The sequence below is a fragment of the Zonotrichia leucophrys genome, chromosome 6 (assembly GCF_028769735.1).
Source record: "Zonotrichia leucophrys gambelii isolate GWCS_2022_RI chromosome 6, RI_Zleu_2.0, whole genome shotgun sequence".
Taxonomy (NCBI): domain Eukaryota; kingdom Metazoa; phylum Chordata; class Aves; order Passeriformes; family Passerellidae; genus Zonotrichia; species Zonotrichia leucophrys.
Window position 1 is genome coordinate 3286887 of NC_088176.1, and position 14760 is coordinate 3301646.

At 48.8% G+C, this 14760-nt stretch overlaps 1 protein-coding gene across 7 annotated transcripts in view; it reads left to right on the forward strand.

The window, feature by feature from the left end:
• The window catches only part of CTBP2 (C-terminal binding protein 2), a 132123-nt gene that overhangs the window by 109363 nt on the left and 8000 nt on the right, over nt 1–14760 (forward strand). For 3 of the 7 annotated variants that reach the window (XM_064717482.1, XM_064717480.1, XM_064717481.1), the window contains 2 exons: nt 12028–12182; nt 13851–13995. In XM_064717482.1, coding sequence (XP_064573552.1) covers nt 12028–12182; nt 13851–13995 — 300 coding nt within the window. The other 4 variants (XM_064717484.1, XM_064717483.1, XM_064717485.1 and 1 more) reach the window with 4 other exon arrangements.

The window sequence follows — 14760 nt, forward strand, 5'->3', positions numbered from 1 at the left end:
GACCCCTTTCCCTCCCTTCCCTGATCTTATTCCCTACAAAGAAATTAAACCTGATCAGTTCATTTTGCCATACATCACTGTGGTGGGTTCATGGCAAAGTTTTAAGACTAAATAAATTAATTGAGACTCACCATAAGGCGAATAACTACAGCTCTTGTGTTGATAGGTGATGGGTTTTATTGAACCAATAAAATATAGAAAATGGTTAGAGGAAAAGAGCTTACTGCAGTGATATTGTTCAGTGTGATTTACAGTTTTATAACTGTAGGCAAATGTGAAATATTTTTCACTGTCTTGGGTATACATTATTAGATAAACCTATATCCTGTGCTTACCTGCATCAGCACTGTGATAGTGAAGAGACATAAAAATGAAGACATTTTCAGCCCATTAGAGTTAACGTGGTTTCAAGAGCAGTCAGTTTCTCTACAGTTTGGATTTTATTTGTCTCTCAGTGTGCTCAGGATGCCTGCAGGACATGCCTCCCAGCAGCTCTGGGAGCTGCACTGTAGCAATCCTTGGCATGCACAGGAAAATAAGACACCTTAAATATGAATGCTGTCAGCCAAAACACCAGCTCATGAAAAACAGAGAGAAAATACAGATCTGTGCAGGAATTCTTTGTGGATCTGTCTCCTTTAACTCTTGTTACATTGCTGAGGTTGCCCCCATGCGAAAAGCCATGGGGGATAGGGCAGGGCTGCTCCAGGAGGTCCTTAAGGCCCTTTCTGTGGCCAGAGGAGTGTGGTGGCCTTTGGGGGCTCCTGGGCCACAGCCTGGAGCTGGCACAAACCTCCCAAGGGAGTGGGAGGGCAGGAGACACCCCTGGAGCTCCTGGGGGCTGGTGGTCAGCCCAAGTGCTTGGGGAGAGCTGGGTGTTGAGCTGCTGTAGCACAGGAATAGCTCATCGTTCTTGGAATTGAAAAATAAGAACATGCCAGTGAGTTATGTGGATTAATGAAGATGAAATGTGCTGTATAAATCCATCAGGAGCGTGATCGTGCCGTTATCCCTTGGGCTACTCTGGCTCACAAGGAGAAAAGGTTGATTTGTGTTTGTAGATGATTTTGCTTGCTCTGCCAATGCTCATTTTTGTTTTAGTATGAAAGCCAGGGAGTGTGTGTGTTTCTTTTGCTCAAAGATGGAGCAGATTAGCAAAGATTTTTCTAGATTATCGTCGTTTAAATAGCTCTGGTTTAAGACAAATGTTTCAACTACAATGACTTATTAGTGATGCTATTTTAAACACTGATGATAAATTGGGGAGGTTATAAGCTCTATTACTCAAGGATCTGTGCAATATTTGGACATTGAGCGTGGTTTTCCATAAACCAGAAGGCAGTGATGTGCAGCTGACCGGGCTGAGAGCCCTCTGGCTGGGCTGGGAGAGGAGGAGAGGGAGCAGCTTCAGGGGCAGGATTTACAAAATGATGAGAGTTTAACCTTGCTGTGACTCCAGCCCACCCTGGGAGCAGAGGGAAACCCTTGGTGGGGTGAGCATCCCTTGTGCTGCCACAGGGAGGGTCACAGGGTGAGGGGGCCCTTCGGTGTCACAACGTCGGTGAGGGTGTTCAGTCAGCATTGCCCAAGCCCCCTGTTTTAATCTAAGATGTGAAATGTGTGGCTGGGGATTAGCACTAATCCACAGAACGTTGTAGGGTCAGGGAGAAGGAAAAATGTTTGGTATGTTCTCAGCCATTGCCAGTGCACGCAGATCCCAGGACAGCCCAGCTGGCAGATCTGGAGGGGTTTGCTTCAGCTCCAAAACCACTGAGAAACTGAGGTGGGGTGGCAGAAGCACCTCAGCTTCCTCCTGGGTCCTTACTCAGAGCTTCTGTCCACTGTACCAAAAAAAATTTCACATCTCAAAAGTCATTTGGGAATTTTTGGGAGAGCTTTGGCCATTTCCAGCCCTTTTGGGTGCACAGGCTCTTGTCCGGAGCTGCAGCCCATGTTTTGCAGCCAGGCAGGAATGCTAGTGGCCAGGAAAAGGCTGATAAAGAGGGAAAGTAGTGAATGGGAAAGTTAATCATTGAACTTTTTGTTATCTTTATTCAGCTTGGAAAACTGAAGCTTTCCAGGGGGAGATAATATCCTTTATTAGAGCAACTTCTGTAGTTAGGAATAAAAAACCCCCACGTGCTTCTGGGATCACATGCTTTTCCTCAGATCTCCACAACTGCACATTGCATTAAAACTAAAATAAATTTAATTTTCAAAAGGTTCAGCAGATATTTGAAAGAACTGAATTTAAAAGCAACTTACAAAACAAAAAACCACATTTGGTTTAATTTGATTGGAACGTTTCAAGAAAGATTTAATCGCCCTGAATTACAAAAGACTTTTTTTTCTGGCTTGAATTTTACTCATAGGAACATGACATCTGTGTACCAAAGGGCAGTGGTGGAGTCCCCAGCCCTGGGGGGGTTTAGGAGCCATGTGGATGTGGCACTTGGGGACATGGATCAGTGGTGGCCTTGGCACTGCTGGGAAATGTTGGACTCGATGATTTTCAAGGTCTTTTCCAACCTACATGACTCCATGATTCAATGAAATTCTACAAAATTTCTACATTTAGCCTCATTTTGTGCCAAATCTCCATACCCATGGGAACACTCTCATTTCTTCCTGAAGTAGCCACAAGGGCCTTGGCACCTTCAGGGTGCCCCCAGCCCAGGAATTATTGGTGAGAGGGGCTCTGCAAAGTCAGAAGGGTTAAGAGTTTGATATACAGAGTTCCCTGCTCTCAACAGCACTTCTTTGTCCTCAGTCTAAAAAACTGATTAGATGATAATATTCTAAGATGACTGAGTTTGTAAATAATCAGTGTATTGTTATTAATTAAGGTAATTTCTCTGTTCCAGGAGATAAGACATTATTATTAATAAGCTTTTCAGTGGGAGGTTTTGTGTGCTCAGCCTGACCTCATGAAATCTCCAGCCTACAATTCAATTTTGTGTTGTTTTCTTTTTTCATTTTTGAGTGGGTTTTTTTCTTTTCTTTTTTGTTTTCTTTTTTTTTAATTTTTGATAGCCTTCTACATCATCCAGCAGACCAATTTAAAATTCCCTCAATCCAGCTTAGTCTCAGCTGTATTAATGCATGGCTCGAGGGCACAGATAGCTAAAAAGGGCTGTATTGTGTGGCATCTCTAAAATCTTTTTTTCTGAGAAGTTGGATAAAAAGATTGAGGTTTCTCAGGGGGGTTTTGGGTTGGTTTTTTCCTCAGCTGAGTGAGCAGCCTTGCAGGTGGCTCAGAGAGGAGATGTCAGGCCAGGAGGTGCTGCTGGACCCTGTGTCACCCCATTCCTGTTAAACTGTCCAGCAGAAGATGCTGCTCTGGGAAGGTGGCTGCAAGCACAGTGTGGGATCCTTCACCATTTTCCTGATGGATCTCAGGAGACAGCTCTACAGCAATATTGAAAATAATCAAATATATTAGTTAGGGAACATGGGTTGAAGCAGGAGTGATTCTCTCTTCAGTATTTTTTCTGGGGTGTCACACTTAGAGCTCTGTCTTCTTCATGTTTGGGAAATCCCACCTGAGGTGCAACCAGAGTTTTTCAATTTTAGTTGAACCAGAAAATACTGGAGCTCATGGAATCCCTGAATGGTTTGGGTCAGAAGAGACCTTTAAAAAGATCATTTAGTGCAATCCCCTGCCATGAGCAGGACATGGACATTTTTGGTTTGGGTGGAAGAGAGCTTTAAAAAGATCATTTAGTGCAATCCCCTGCCATGAGCAGGACACCTTCAGGCAGGCCAGGTGGCTCTGAGCCCCACAAGGTGATCCTCACACTGTTCCTTGGAGGATACAGAGGAGAGCAGCTGCGGTTTGGTGGTCACTGCCAAGCCCCAGCTTTGTTTGCTCTGGTTTTATGGCTCTGGGCTGCTTTAAGTGTCAACAGGAATGTAAAGTGTGCCCTGTTTGTTTTTTTAAAGTGCAACCATGATAAAATCCTATGATAGACAAGTAAAGCTTTTGTTGTGAAAGTAAATCAACTTTAACAGCAAGTAGGTTGTAGTTAAGTGCTTTTGAATGTTGGTATTTAGGGGGTTTTTCTCACTTGGTTGTAATCCGGTGCTACGGGGAGGTGAGGGTGTTTATCTCAGGGAAATGAGTGGGATTTGCAGCCATTCAGCACCTCGCAGGGTTATTCCATATTTCACCATCCTTTATGCACTCAGAGGAGCTGCTCTCAAACCCCTCCAAGGGAGGAGAGCACAGAGGAGCTGTGGGTGCAGGCTGGGATGGGGAGAGAAATGGGAAAAAAGCAAAGCAAGAAACTGGGGCACAAAAAAGCAGGAACAGTGGGAGCATGGCAACACTTGGCTTTCCTGGCCATGCTGAGGGTTCCTCCCTGGCTCTTTGCCATGGAACAGGGGTGGGGATGTGAGAGAGGAGAAAGTTGCCAAAGGTCCGGTGGCCTCAGCTGCAGGGGCTGAGCCCTGGCTCTGGGGGTGACCTTGCAGCAGGGTCACTGAACACACGGTTCCAGCTGGCCCTGTGCTCTTGGCCAGAGCCCAGCTGCTATTTTGGGAGGGCTTAGAAGGGACAAGGCCTTGGCAGGACCTGTGGGTTTGCAGTGAGCTCTGGGCTCTCCCTGCTGGGGCCAGCGGGCATCATGGAGTGGCTGTGGAGGAGCACACAGGGCTCAGGGACAGCCCAGGGACAGTCCATGTGCCCATGGTGTGGATCACAGGGCTCAGGGACAGCCCCTGTGCCCCTGGCTGCCTGGCATTGCACTCACTGCTTGTGGTTTTTAAACCTTTGAGTGAAGTGCTGGAGGTGTGCAGGTGGATTTGAAGGGTTGGAGTCATCCCTTGGAGGGTTTCACTCATCCCTTGAGGGGTTTCACTCATCCCTTGAAGGGTTTCACTCATCCCTTGAGGGGTTTCACTCATCCCTTGAGGGGTTTCACTCATCCCTTGAAGGGTTTCACTCATCCCTTGAGGGGTTTCACTCATCCCTTGCCCCAGCTGCTCCCTGGCCCATCCACAGCAATGCAGCAGGAGCTGAGGCAGCTGCAGCCATTCTTGGCACTCTGGGCTTGACCAGAAATTGCTTTGGGGAGGTTCCTAAAGTCAAGCTGGGCTCCCACTGAAGGGTTGCTCTTTGCCCTTGTGGAAAAGGTGTCAGGTAAAGCCTGGGCTGGATCCTTGGGGGGTTGTCCCTTCTGGCTGTAAATGAGTGACTTGAGATGACAGCAGCTGCAGGTGGACATGGAAATGAGGATTTATCTTCCAAAAGGCTCTCCAGGCTCCCACCCCAGCATAGCAGTCCTGTGTCTCCAGAGACAGAAGCTCCTCCAGTGCTGTCTCAAGCCTCTTCTGGGATCTAAACCTCCAGCAGAAGCAGCAAAGCAGAGATGCTCAGAGGAAGCCCTGTTGCTTAAAAGATGGAGAGCACTTTCTGTCCAGCACAGTAGGAAGGACTGATGGCAGTGCTTAGCAGCAGCATTTAATTCCTACAGCCAGCTCCCAGTGTTGCCTTTTCTTTGTTTTCCACTCAGAATCTCTCATTATCAATGTGCAAATGCAAGTTCCAAAGGTGCTGCTGGCACATGGACAGCTGGTGGGATTGAATCCCTTCCACTTCCCAAACTGGATCCAAGTGCTTGCTTTAATACTTTTAATACTTCACCTTTTCTTTAATATGAGGGGATTTCTGGTCTAAACCATAGTGCTGCCAGTGGTCTGTGTGTGCTGGAGGCAGGTTTGCACCCTCAGTGCTGGTGTGTTGGGGACAGCCTGGCTGCTGCCCTGGTGGGGGTCTCAGGCAGCAGAATTCAGGCTGTCCCCATGCCAGGGCTGTCACTGCAAGTCGACAGACTCATCTTTAGCCTTGATTTCAGGATCTCATATTCCAAAATGTCTTTACAGCCTCTGAATCCCTCGGGGCAATTTGAAGTTTGAGCAGCCTCCTGCCCAGATGGCCGATATCAGCAGCTCTCCCCTGGCAACAGCATCCTTCTCCTTGGGTTTATTTATTTTATCTTTTCTATCAAAAAACTAAAAATCCAACCAAAAACCAAAACAATGAAAGCTGTCCGTTTCCTGGAGCAGCTAGTTTGCTTTTTACTGCTGTAGTTTTTTTCTGTTTGGATGGAAGGGAGAAAGATAAATGGATAAAGAGGACAGGGAGGGACCCAAAGGAGAGCTGGAATGGGATGTTGTCCCTGGTGCATCATTCCATATGGCTGGAATGTGAAGCTCAGAGGTGAACATCCCACCCTTGAAAAATAAAGGATATATCCTGCAGCTGAAGTGCAGCACAGGAGGGAGTGCTGGATAATATCAGGAAAGCTGCCCACTGAGCACCAGGAGTACAATTTGTTCCCCACACTGGGCTTGGTAATGGAGCATACTCAAGGAGAATTTATTGGGGGTTTTTTTGCTACTTTCTCCATGGCTTTTTTTATAATATAAAGTGCAAAGCTCAGCCCTGGGCAGTGGGACAGTTTGAGGGTCTGTATGGTGTCTGAATCATAACCACCAAACAAACCCTAACTTGAGCTTTTCTCCTCTTTCTTCTACCCCTCTCTTACAAAAAAACAAAAACAAAACCAAACAAACAAACAAACACCCCCCCCCAAAAAAAAAACCACAAAAAACAAGAGAAAAAAGAAACCCCAAAGAAAAAGCATAGAGGAATCTGAGCTGCTCTGAGCAAGCAGTTTCTCTCCCAGGTGCTTCCTTTCAGCTTTCTTGGTAGCATCCCTCCCTCACCACCCCATATGGCCTCTCCCATCTGCTCTGCCTCTCCCTGCCCTGGCAGCTCCCACGGCCCCCCTGGGTCTGCCATCCCCTCCATCCATGCCCTGCTCACACATTTTCCCCCTCTCAGGGTCTCTGCATGGCCCTTGGGCCAGCACATCCCTGGGGCAGCCCTGTCTCCCATCCCCTTGTGTGACCCTTGGGAGTTTGATGTTGGACCCTGTTTAGCTCCTCTTGGAGTCCCTCCTTGGTGTTTGGTGTTCACAGACATGGATTTACCAATGTGAGAATAACCCAAACACCCCCATTTTGGTATAGAGCGGAGGCCATGCACTACTCTTCTTTCATTGCATTAACACCAGTTCATGTCCTTGCAGCTGTATGTGCAGAGCTTCTAGGAACTTCAAGTGTTTTAGCAATGGTTTATGCTCAAGAAAGTTGTGCCTAAATCCCCTTGTCCTGCAGAGACTGGACTTTAGGGAGACTGACAGTGCTGTCAGTGTTACTAGTCAGTACCAACTCCAGGTAATCAACCTTTGTTCTCCCTTTTCCTGCCCCCTCCTCCTGTTCCAGGACTGCCCTGGGGGTCCCAGAGCTCCTGCAGGGTGGGCAGGACCCATCTGCACTGGGCTGTGTGTGCTCAGGATGATGCTCTGGAACCAGCAGGATGGTGATGAAATGGGGGCACAGTGACACTGTGCAGAGGCAGTGCTGATGGTGTGGAACAGGAATGAGGTGCAGATTTTTTTGTTATTTTGGACAGGGATTGTCTGTAGCTGTTGGTGCTGCTGGCAGTGGCAGTGGCAACTGGAAAGAGGGAAAAACAACTGCTCCAACAACTGCTGCAAGCCATGCTCTGGAGATGGGGCACTGCACAGGGACAGCCTGCCCTCGTTCTCACTGAGCGGCAGCAGTGCCCTACATACTCCTGGCAGAGTGGGGGATTGGGGTGACAATTATAAAGTCATAAAATATCCTGAGTTGGAAGGGACCTACAGGGATCATTGACTCCAGCTGCTGTCCCTGCACAGACACCCCAGCAATCCCACCCTGGGCACCCCTGGCAGTGTTGTCCAAACTCCTGGAGCTCTGGCAGCCTCGGGGCCGTTCCCATTCCCTGGGGAGCCTGGGCAGTGCCAGCACCCTCTGGAACCTTTCCTGATACCCAACCTAAACCCTCCTTACAACACTCCAGCCATTCCCTCAAACAATGACGTGGGGCTGATTTTACCTATTTGGGACAAACTGGGCAGGACCAGGAGATGGACGTGTCCGAGATGTGAATCCTGCCAGCAATCGAGTGTCATTTGTGATGCTGAAAAATCAGTTGATTCACACATCAAGAAAGAATTTGGCCCTTGGTTTCTGGGTGCAGCTGGGATCAGCACAGCCCTTGCTTTCCCCAGTGCTTTGTGTTTGTTTTCGAGGTGCTGCTCCTCAAGGCTATCAGCCTTTCTCTGGAGCCACGCTCTGCATGGAAAGAAAGGCATGTTTCATTTTTAAGTTGGGAAAAAAAAAAAAGCCACGCACACAAAAAAACCCAAACAAACATAAAACGCAGTGTGGCACAGATTAAATCCATTCGAGACAAGTCGAAAAAAAACCCCGTCATATGTGCAAGTCAATAGGAGGAGGGGAGTGGAAGGGGGAAAAGCAACTGTGACATATACAAACCCTTTAGTGTGCATAGCATAAGATTTTTTGGCTGGCACTCACATGATTTTATTCAAGGGCTGGGAAAGAACTACGATTAGTTAAAAGCTTCGGCAAAGTCTGGAGGGAGTGCTCTGAAGAGTTGGGAGCCGCGCAGAGGTGACTGAAACTCCTCTCGCAATTTCAGACCATTCTTCTGGGGCTCAGGACAAAAGCCTTTTCTTTTCCCTGCGTGTTCAAAGAGACATTTGTCTTGAGATGTTGCAGCTGTGGGCCGCGGGATCGCTTGTTTGAAGATACCCCCTCGTAGACGAAAGGAGAGGCAGCGCACTGAGAAGTGGTAGTATTTTATCGTGTGTGGGTCCCCCCCTTCCTCCTCCCTCCCTACTCCTCCACTGCCATGTGTGGTTTTTAATAAGAAGAAGAATGTGGAGGCAACATTTTCCAGGCAAGGGGAAATTTCCTGTTTCTTTTCTGTTTGTTTAATAAAGTGTGTAGTTGACTGTAAAACTGTAGCTACTTGGTTGTGAGCGGGTAATTCAGGCGAGTGTCAGGATCGCTTCTTGATGCACTTTTATATACTGCAGGGGCAACATGTTTAAAGCCTTTTTTTCTGTTTTCCTTTTTTTTTTTTTATTTTAATACTGCATGGCGCAGGCAACTGAGATTAATAAGAATTAGGCAAATGGCTTCTGCTTTTGTTTCGGTGAGATAGTACCAGCCGTCTTGCGGTCACACAAAGGCTGCCATTTAGCAGGGAGCACTCCCTAATTCTCTTGGCAGGGGTGCCATTGGGATCGGATACAAGTGGGTGGCAAAGGGGAGGAGCGGCAGGAAAGGACAAGCAGGCTTTGTGTATTAAAAATGAAACAAAAGCACTTTATACGCGGGGCTGCGTGCAACAAGCGGCGCTGCCTGTGAGCCGGGGTGGAGTTGGAGTTCTCTGTGCCTGAAAAACCTTGCTTTTTTTGCCTCTTCTTTTTTTTCTTTTTCCTTTCCTTCTTTTTTTTTTTTTTTTTTTGCCCCCCCAGTAAACCATTCCTCCTCTCCCTCTTTCTTAGCAAGCTCTCCCCACACTGCTGGCCAGGCTCCCCAGGCGGCTAAAAACGCCTTAAAAAAACCAAAATGTATTGAACAATACTTGCCCCAACTTTGCAGGAACAGCTGGGGGGGTTCTCAGCAAAAATCAGCTTCAGATGGCGTGGGAGGCACCAAAATTGGGAGGCACCGAAATTGGGAGGCAGAGCTGCTCCCACCCCAGCCCCAAGGAGAGCTGGTACCCAGCCCCACAGGGGCGGTGATGCTCGTGGTTTACACAGCGTTGTACCCTGGGTTTGGCAGAGTGAAAGGGTTAATGGCTGCGATGTTTTAGCACAATTTCGGGAGGAGTGGCTGCTGTTTAATTACTTTCTGATCCCTGGCATACCTCGTTCTCAATGAAGCAGTTGCCTGCAGAGCAAACGTGCTGTATGAGCCGGGTGCTTTGGTTTTGCCAGCCCAAATGTGTTGGTTTGGATGTGTTTGTGCAGAGGTGGGAACCACGATGGTTCCTGGATGCAGGGTGGTGGAAAGGCAGCGGGAGAGGTGGGTGAGGGAAACAGAGCAGGGTTTAAGCTACAAACCTGCCAATGGTTTTCATTAAAACGTAATTTCCATACATTATGCACTTCATCCTGTACTGATTTGCTTCAGAACTTTCCTTGTCGAGCTGAAATAAATTTCCTCCTTGAAGTAGGAGAAACGAGAGCAGTTCCTGTGAGTACCTCACGGGTTCCAGCCACATTCATCCTCAGTGACTGCACTTGAGTGTGTGGGCAAGGGTGACGTGCCTAAGAAGCCTGTGTCATCATGCACAATTACATCCCTAATCCCAAGCAAAGACACAGATGCTGCTTCAAAAAAAAATAAAGGGAAGAAGAAAAAGCTATGTTTCGTTTGACTTTCAAAGAAGCTTATGTAAAGGCAGCATAATAACCCGTTATTTTGGGGCTTGGATTAAATGTCAAAGTTTCAGATAACCTGTGGTTTCATCTTCCACCTGCCACGCTCACAGGAAGCCACTCCAACCTCTGTGTGCCCACTGCTCTGCCTTGAGGATGGTCCTGGTCCCTGGTGGGCACTGGGACTGGCACAGCCACGGCCACCTTGGCCCTGCATCAGATTCCTTTTAGTTTGCAGTTGTGGTGTGAGGCTGGCAGGTGATGCTCTAAGCCTTGGAGATCATACACATTAGAAAGCATTTAAGTCAGTGTTATAATTCACTTGCTTGTTAACCTGAGAAAATAATCTAGCTGGGGTGCAGTGCTGCCCAGAGGGATTGTGTAAGCGCTCGGAGATTTGGCCATGTTTTTATTCTTGCTTATCTGCTTATCACAAGCTTCTTTCCCTTATCCAGATCGTCTCGGCACTCTACCCTGCCTACTGACACACTTGCACTCCCATCTGGATGAAATGCAGGCAAACATAATGGATTACTTCCACTAATGGAGACCTCACTGGGGAAGGGGGAGGGAAGGACCAGTTCCAAAAGCGCCCACCTGTAATGCTGAAAACCTTCAGTCAGGTCTGCTGGGTTTGTTGAGCACATTCAGTAGAAAAGGAATGGAAAGCCACTAAACCCACTCCATTTAACCTGCCTGTTTCCATGGAGTTATTTTTTCCCATGTAAAATGAGTGTGGCTGTGTGAGTGTAGCAGCAATGCAGGGTCCCTCCCTGGGACCACGTTCTTGGTGCCCACAGGTCTGGGGTTCATCACTGTGGCCAGCAGTGCCCATGTCTGTAACACCCACATCAGCTGGGGGAGATGCCCCCACAAAATACCCCAAAACAGCCCCTGGAGTGCCCTCAGCCAAGCCCTGGGCTTGTTCCCCTAAGCAGCACAACCACTGCATTTAAAGGGCAGACAGATGTTGGCTGGTGGCCCTGGCAGGTTCTTGTGCAGATGTGGGGTTTGATAAGGAGCTGGGGCTGCTTCTGTGAGGGTTTGGGGACTCAAACCCAGACCCTCCAGCTCCAGCCACCTCATGGTGCAGCAGCAGAAATAAAGCATCACCTTGTACCCAGAGCACCTGGTCCCCTCCCCTGTGCTCTGCCCAGAAACTGCCTGGGAGCTGAGAAAGGCACCTGAGGTATTTCACAGGGTCCTGGTATAATAAACACCTTTACTGAAAGGGAGGTGTAGGGTGTAGAGATTTCTAAGTGACTTATCCCAAAATGAACCAGTTAATCCCCAACAGAGCAATAAATAGAATATAAAATTCAGCCTTCTGTGGCCCTTGGTGATCAATTCCATCCTCATCTCAGAGGAGAGTGTTGGGTGTACAAAGATGAGCTTTGCTGTTCCCATGAACCTTTGGTAGCTGGTAATACATCAGAGTAAACCTTCTGTGCTAAAGAGCTCTTCAGTGTCCTGCTCTTCCCATGATTTTCCAATAATCCTGTTTTTTGAGTGATTCTGTTTGGACTTGTTTTTCTGAGGTGATCAGAATGGTAAAGCCATTCCCTACCAAACCAGGGGCAAACCCACAGCTGCGTTCTCAGGGAGTGCTCCAGTCCCTTGGCCAGGCTTCAGCCCGTGCTGCTGTCACCCCTGTCCCTGCTGTGTCACCGGGATGTCACCAGGTCCCCGCTGAGGTTTAACCCCTGTGTGCCCGCAGGTATCCGCCCGCAGATCATGAACGGCCCCATGCACCCGCGGCCCCTGGTGGCGCTGCTGGACGGCAGGGACTGCACCGTGGAGATGCCCATCCTCAAGGACCTGGCCACCGTGGCCTTCTGTGACGCACAATCAACTCAGGAGATCCACGAGAAGGTACCAGGACAGCTGGGGTGGGCTGGGGGCACCGGGGGCTGGGCTCTTCCACGTCTGTAAAGCACCTTCCAGGGCCTGAAGGGGCTCCAGGAGAGCTCAGAGACCTTCCAGGGCCTGAAGGGGCTCCAGGAGAGCTCAGAGACCTTCCAGGGCCTGAAGGGGCTCCAGGAGAGCTCAGAGACCTTCCAGGGCCTGAAGGGGCTCCAGGAGAGCTGCAGAGGGATAAGGGATGGAGGGACAGGAGCCAGGGAATGGCTCCCACTGCCAGAGGGAGATTGGGAATTAGGAATTGTTCCCTGTGAGGGTGGAAGGCCCTGGCACTGCCCACAGCAGCTGTGGCTCCCCCTGGATCCCTGGCAGTGCCCAAGGCCAGATTGAACAGGGATAGTGGAAGGTGTCCTTGCCCATAGCAAGCGTTTAGAAAAATGAGCTCACTTCCAACCCAAACCAGTCAGTGATTGTTTGATTTTTGAGCAGAAAGTGTACAAAGCTGCACTTTGAGTCAATCAGCAGATAACATCAACAGAAGCCACAGCAGATTAAAATTCATTCAGGCTGTTTCAGGAGCCAGATGTTATTTTGGAAAAAAAAAAAAAAAAGTCACTTTATCTCTTTGCATCAGGTTTTTCACATCAATGTTATTAACGTTTCTCATGTTTTTTGAAGCCTGTGGTGCTGCTGCTGTGGCTGTGCTGACACCACCCCAGGTGCAGCTGGTGGGACTTCACAGGTGCTCCTGCACCTCCAGCAGCTCCTCCCTCTCCAGGGGGAGTGGAGGAGCTTTGGGAATCATTCAGGCAGATCCATGCACTGTGGATGAGTGTTTCTGCTTGGAAGCTCAAATGCATGTAAATACTTCTCTTAAAAGTATTATTTTAGATACTTCAAATGAAGTGATCAGAAATCACTTCCAAGAACTGGGAAAGAGGAATACAAATAGCATCAGTGCTGGTCTTTGCAGATACTAAATTTGGGGGAAGGAGAATGGCAGTTTTTTGTGAGACATTAATAGGTGAGCCAGGCTTGGGGGGTTTGGGTGAGTCTTGGGTTTTTGGAGCACTGAGGTAGGTTATGGTGAATAGGTCTGGATCTTTATTGAAGGGACAAAGCCCTGTGTGACTGTGCAGCCCCTGCTGAGCTTCTCAGGCCCCCTGAGAAGAGCCAGGGAAGGTTGGATGTGACTGGAGTGGCTGGGGTTTCACATGCACAAGGAGGTGGAGGTGTCAGGGGTGTCACACAGTCCTGTTCACCCCAACAGACACTGCTGCAACACCTCATTCCTTTCAAAAGCAGAATTACTGCTGCTTGGAAGCAGAGGGTTTGCAGATACCCACGTGGAAAAGGGTCCAGGTGAGAGACAAACGTGGTTTTTATCTGCCTGGTCTGCTCAGATGTAACATCATCATTTTCAGACATTCACCAGGTCCGTTCCCAAAGCTGTTGGTGGGTCACACCCCGCAGGGTTTGGTGACACCTGGCTCAGACAGCAGGTCAGCAGTGAAAATGCCCAACTCCCTGGGTCATATTCCTGATTCCTGAGCTGCAGGTGTCCCCCCAGGTGTGCTGGTGGCTCTTGACTCCTCTGTTGTGTTGCAGATATTGAATGAAGCTGTGGGGGCCATGATGTACCCCACCATCACCCTGCCCTGACTGCTGTGTGTGTTGCAGGTGTTGAATGAAGCTGTGGGGGCCATGATGTACCACACCATCACCCTGACCCGGGAGGACCTGGAGAAGTTCAAGGCCTTGCGGGTCATCGTCCGAATAGGCAGCGGCTACGACAACATCGACATCAAAGCTGCTGGGGAGCTCGGTAGGTCCCAGCTCTGCACCCTCACTCCTTCCCCTGCCCTTCCAATCCTTTAAAATCAGCACAGGGATCTGCTGCTTCCGTGGGACCATGCTGGCACAGCAGAGTTCCAGGCAGGATCTCCATTCAGCCCCTAAAGTCAGAGGTGCAGTTCACGGTTTTTGCACACGGAGATTATGATGACAAGAAAACTTGACCATGAAGTGAACAAAACTGGGCAGTTTTAGAAGGCAGCTTTTGAGTTCATTTCATGTTAAATTTGCCCTGCCTGAATCCCTCATTCCTGCACTGTTCTGAGTTCCAGGTGCCCCCTCATACTGCTGGATATTTGTATGGCTGTTCTGTTTCTGGCACAGGAGAGCTGATACAGCTTTAGAAAAATTGGAGGAAGGGTGTTTTATTATGTTTAGTTAAGCAAGATCAGTCTGTTGATCTGAGCTGGTTCTCTGAGTCATGCCCTCTCTGCTGGGAAGGCTCTGTGTTGGATGGTGGAGCAGGAATTGTGTGTTGGGTTGTTGCCACCTCCTTTGCCTTCCCATCAAAGGTGCCTCAGGAGCTTGAAAAGGGCTTTTAGTGTGGATTGCCAGAAATAGGGAGGGTCATGTTGTAAGACAGTGCTGGGGCCACCCAGTTTCCAAACTGGTTTGGGTGCTCACAGAGACTTTTGGCTGCACAGCCCCAGCTCCAGGAGTTTAATTGTACCCTGGTTTCAGCAGCTGAGTTACAACAGGCTTTACCCATCTGCTCCCAGGATTCAGTCTGTGGAGC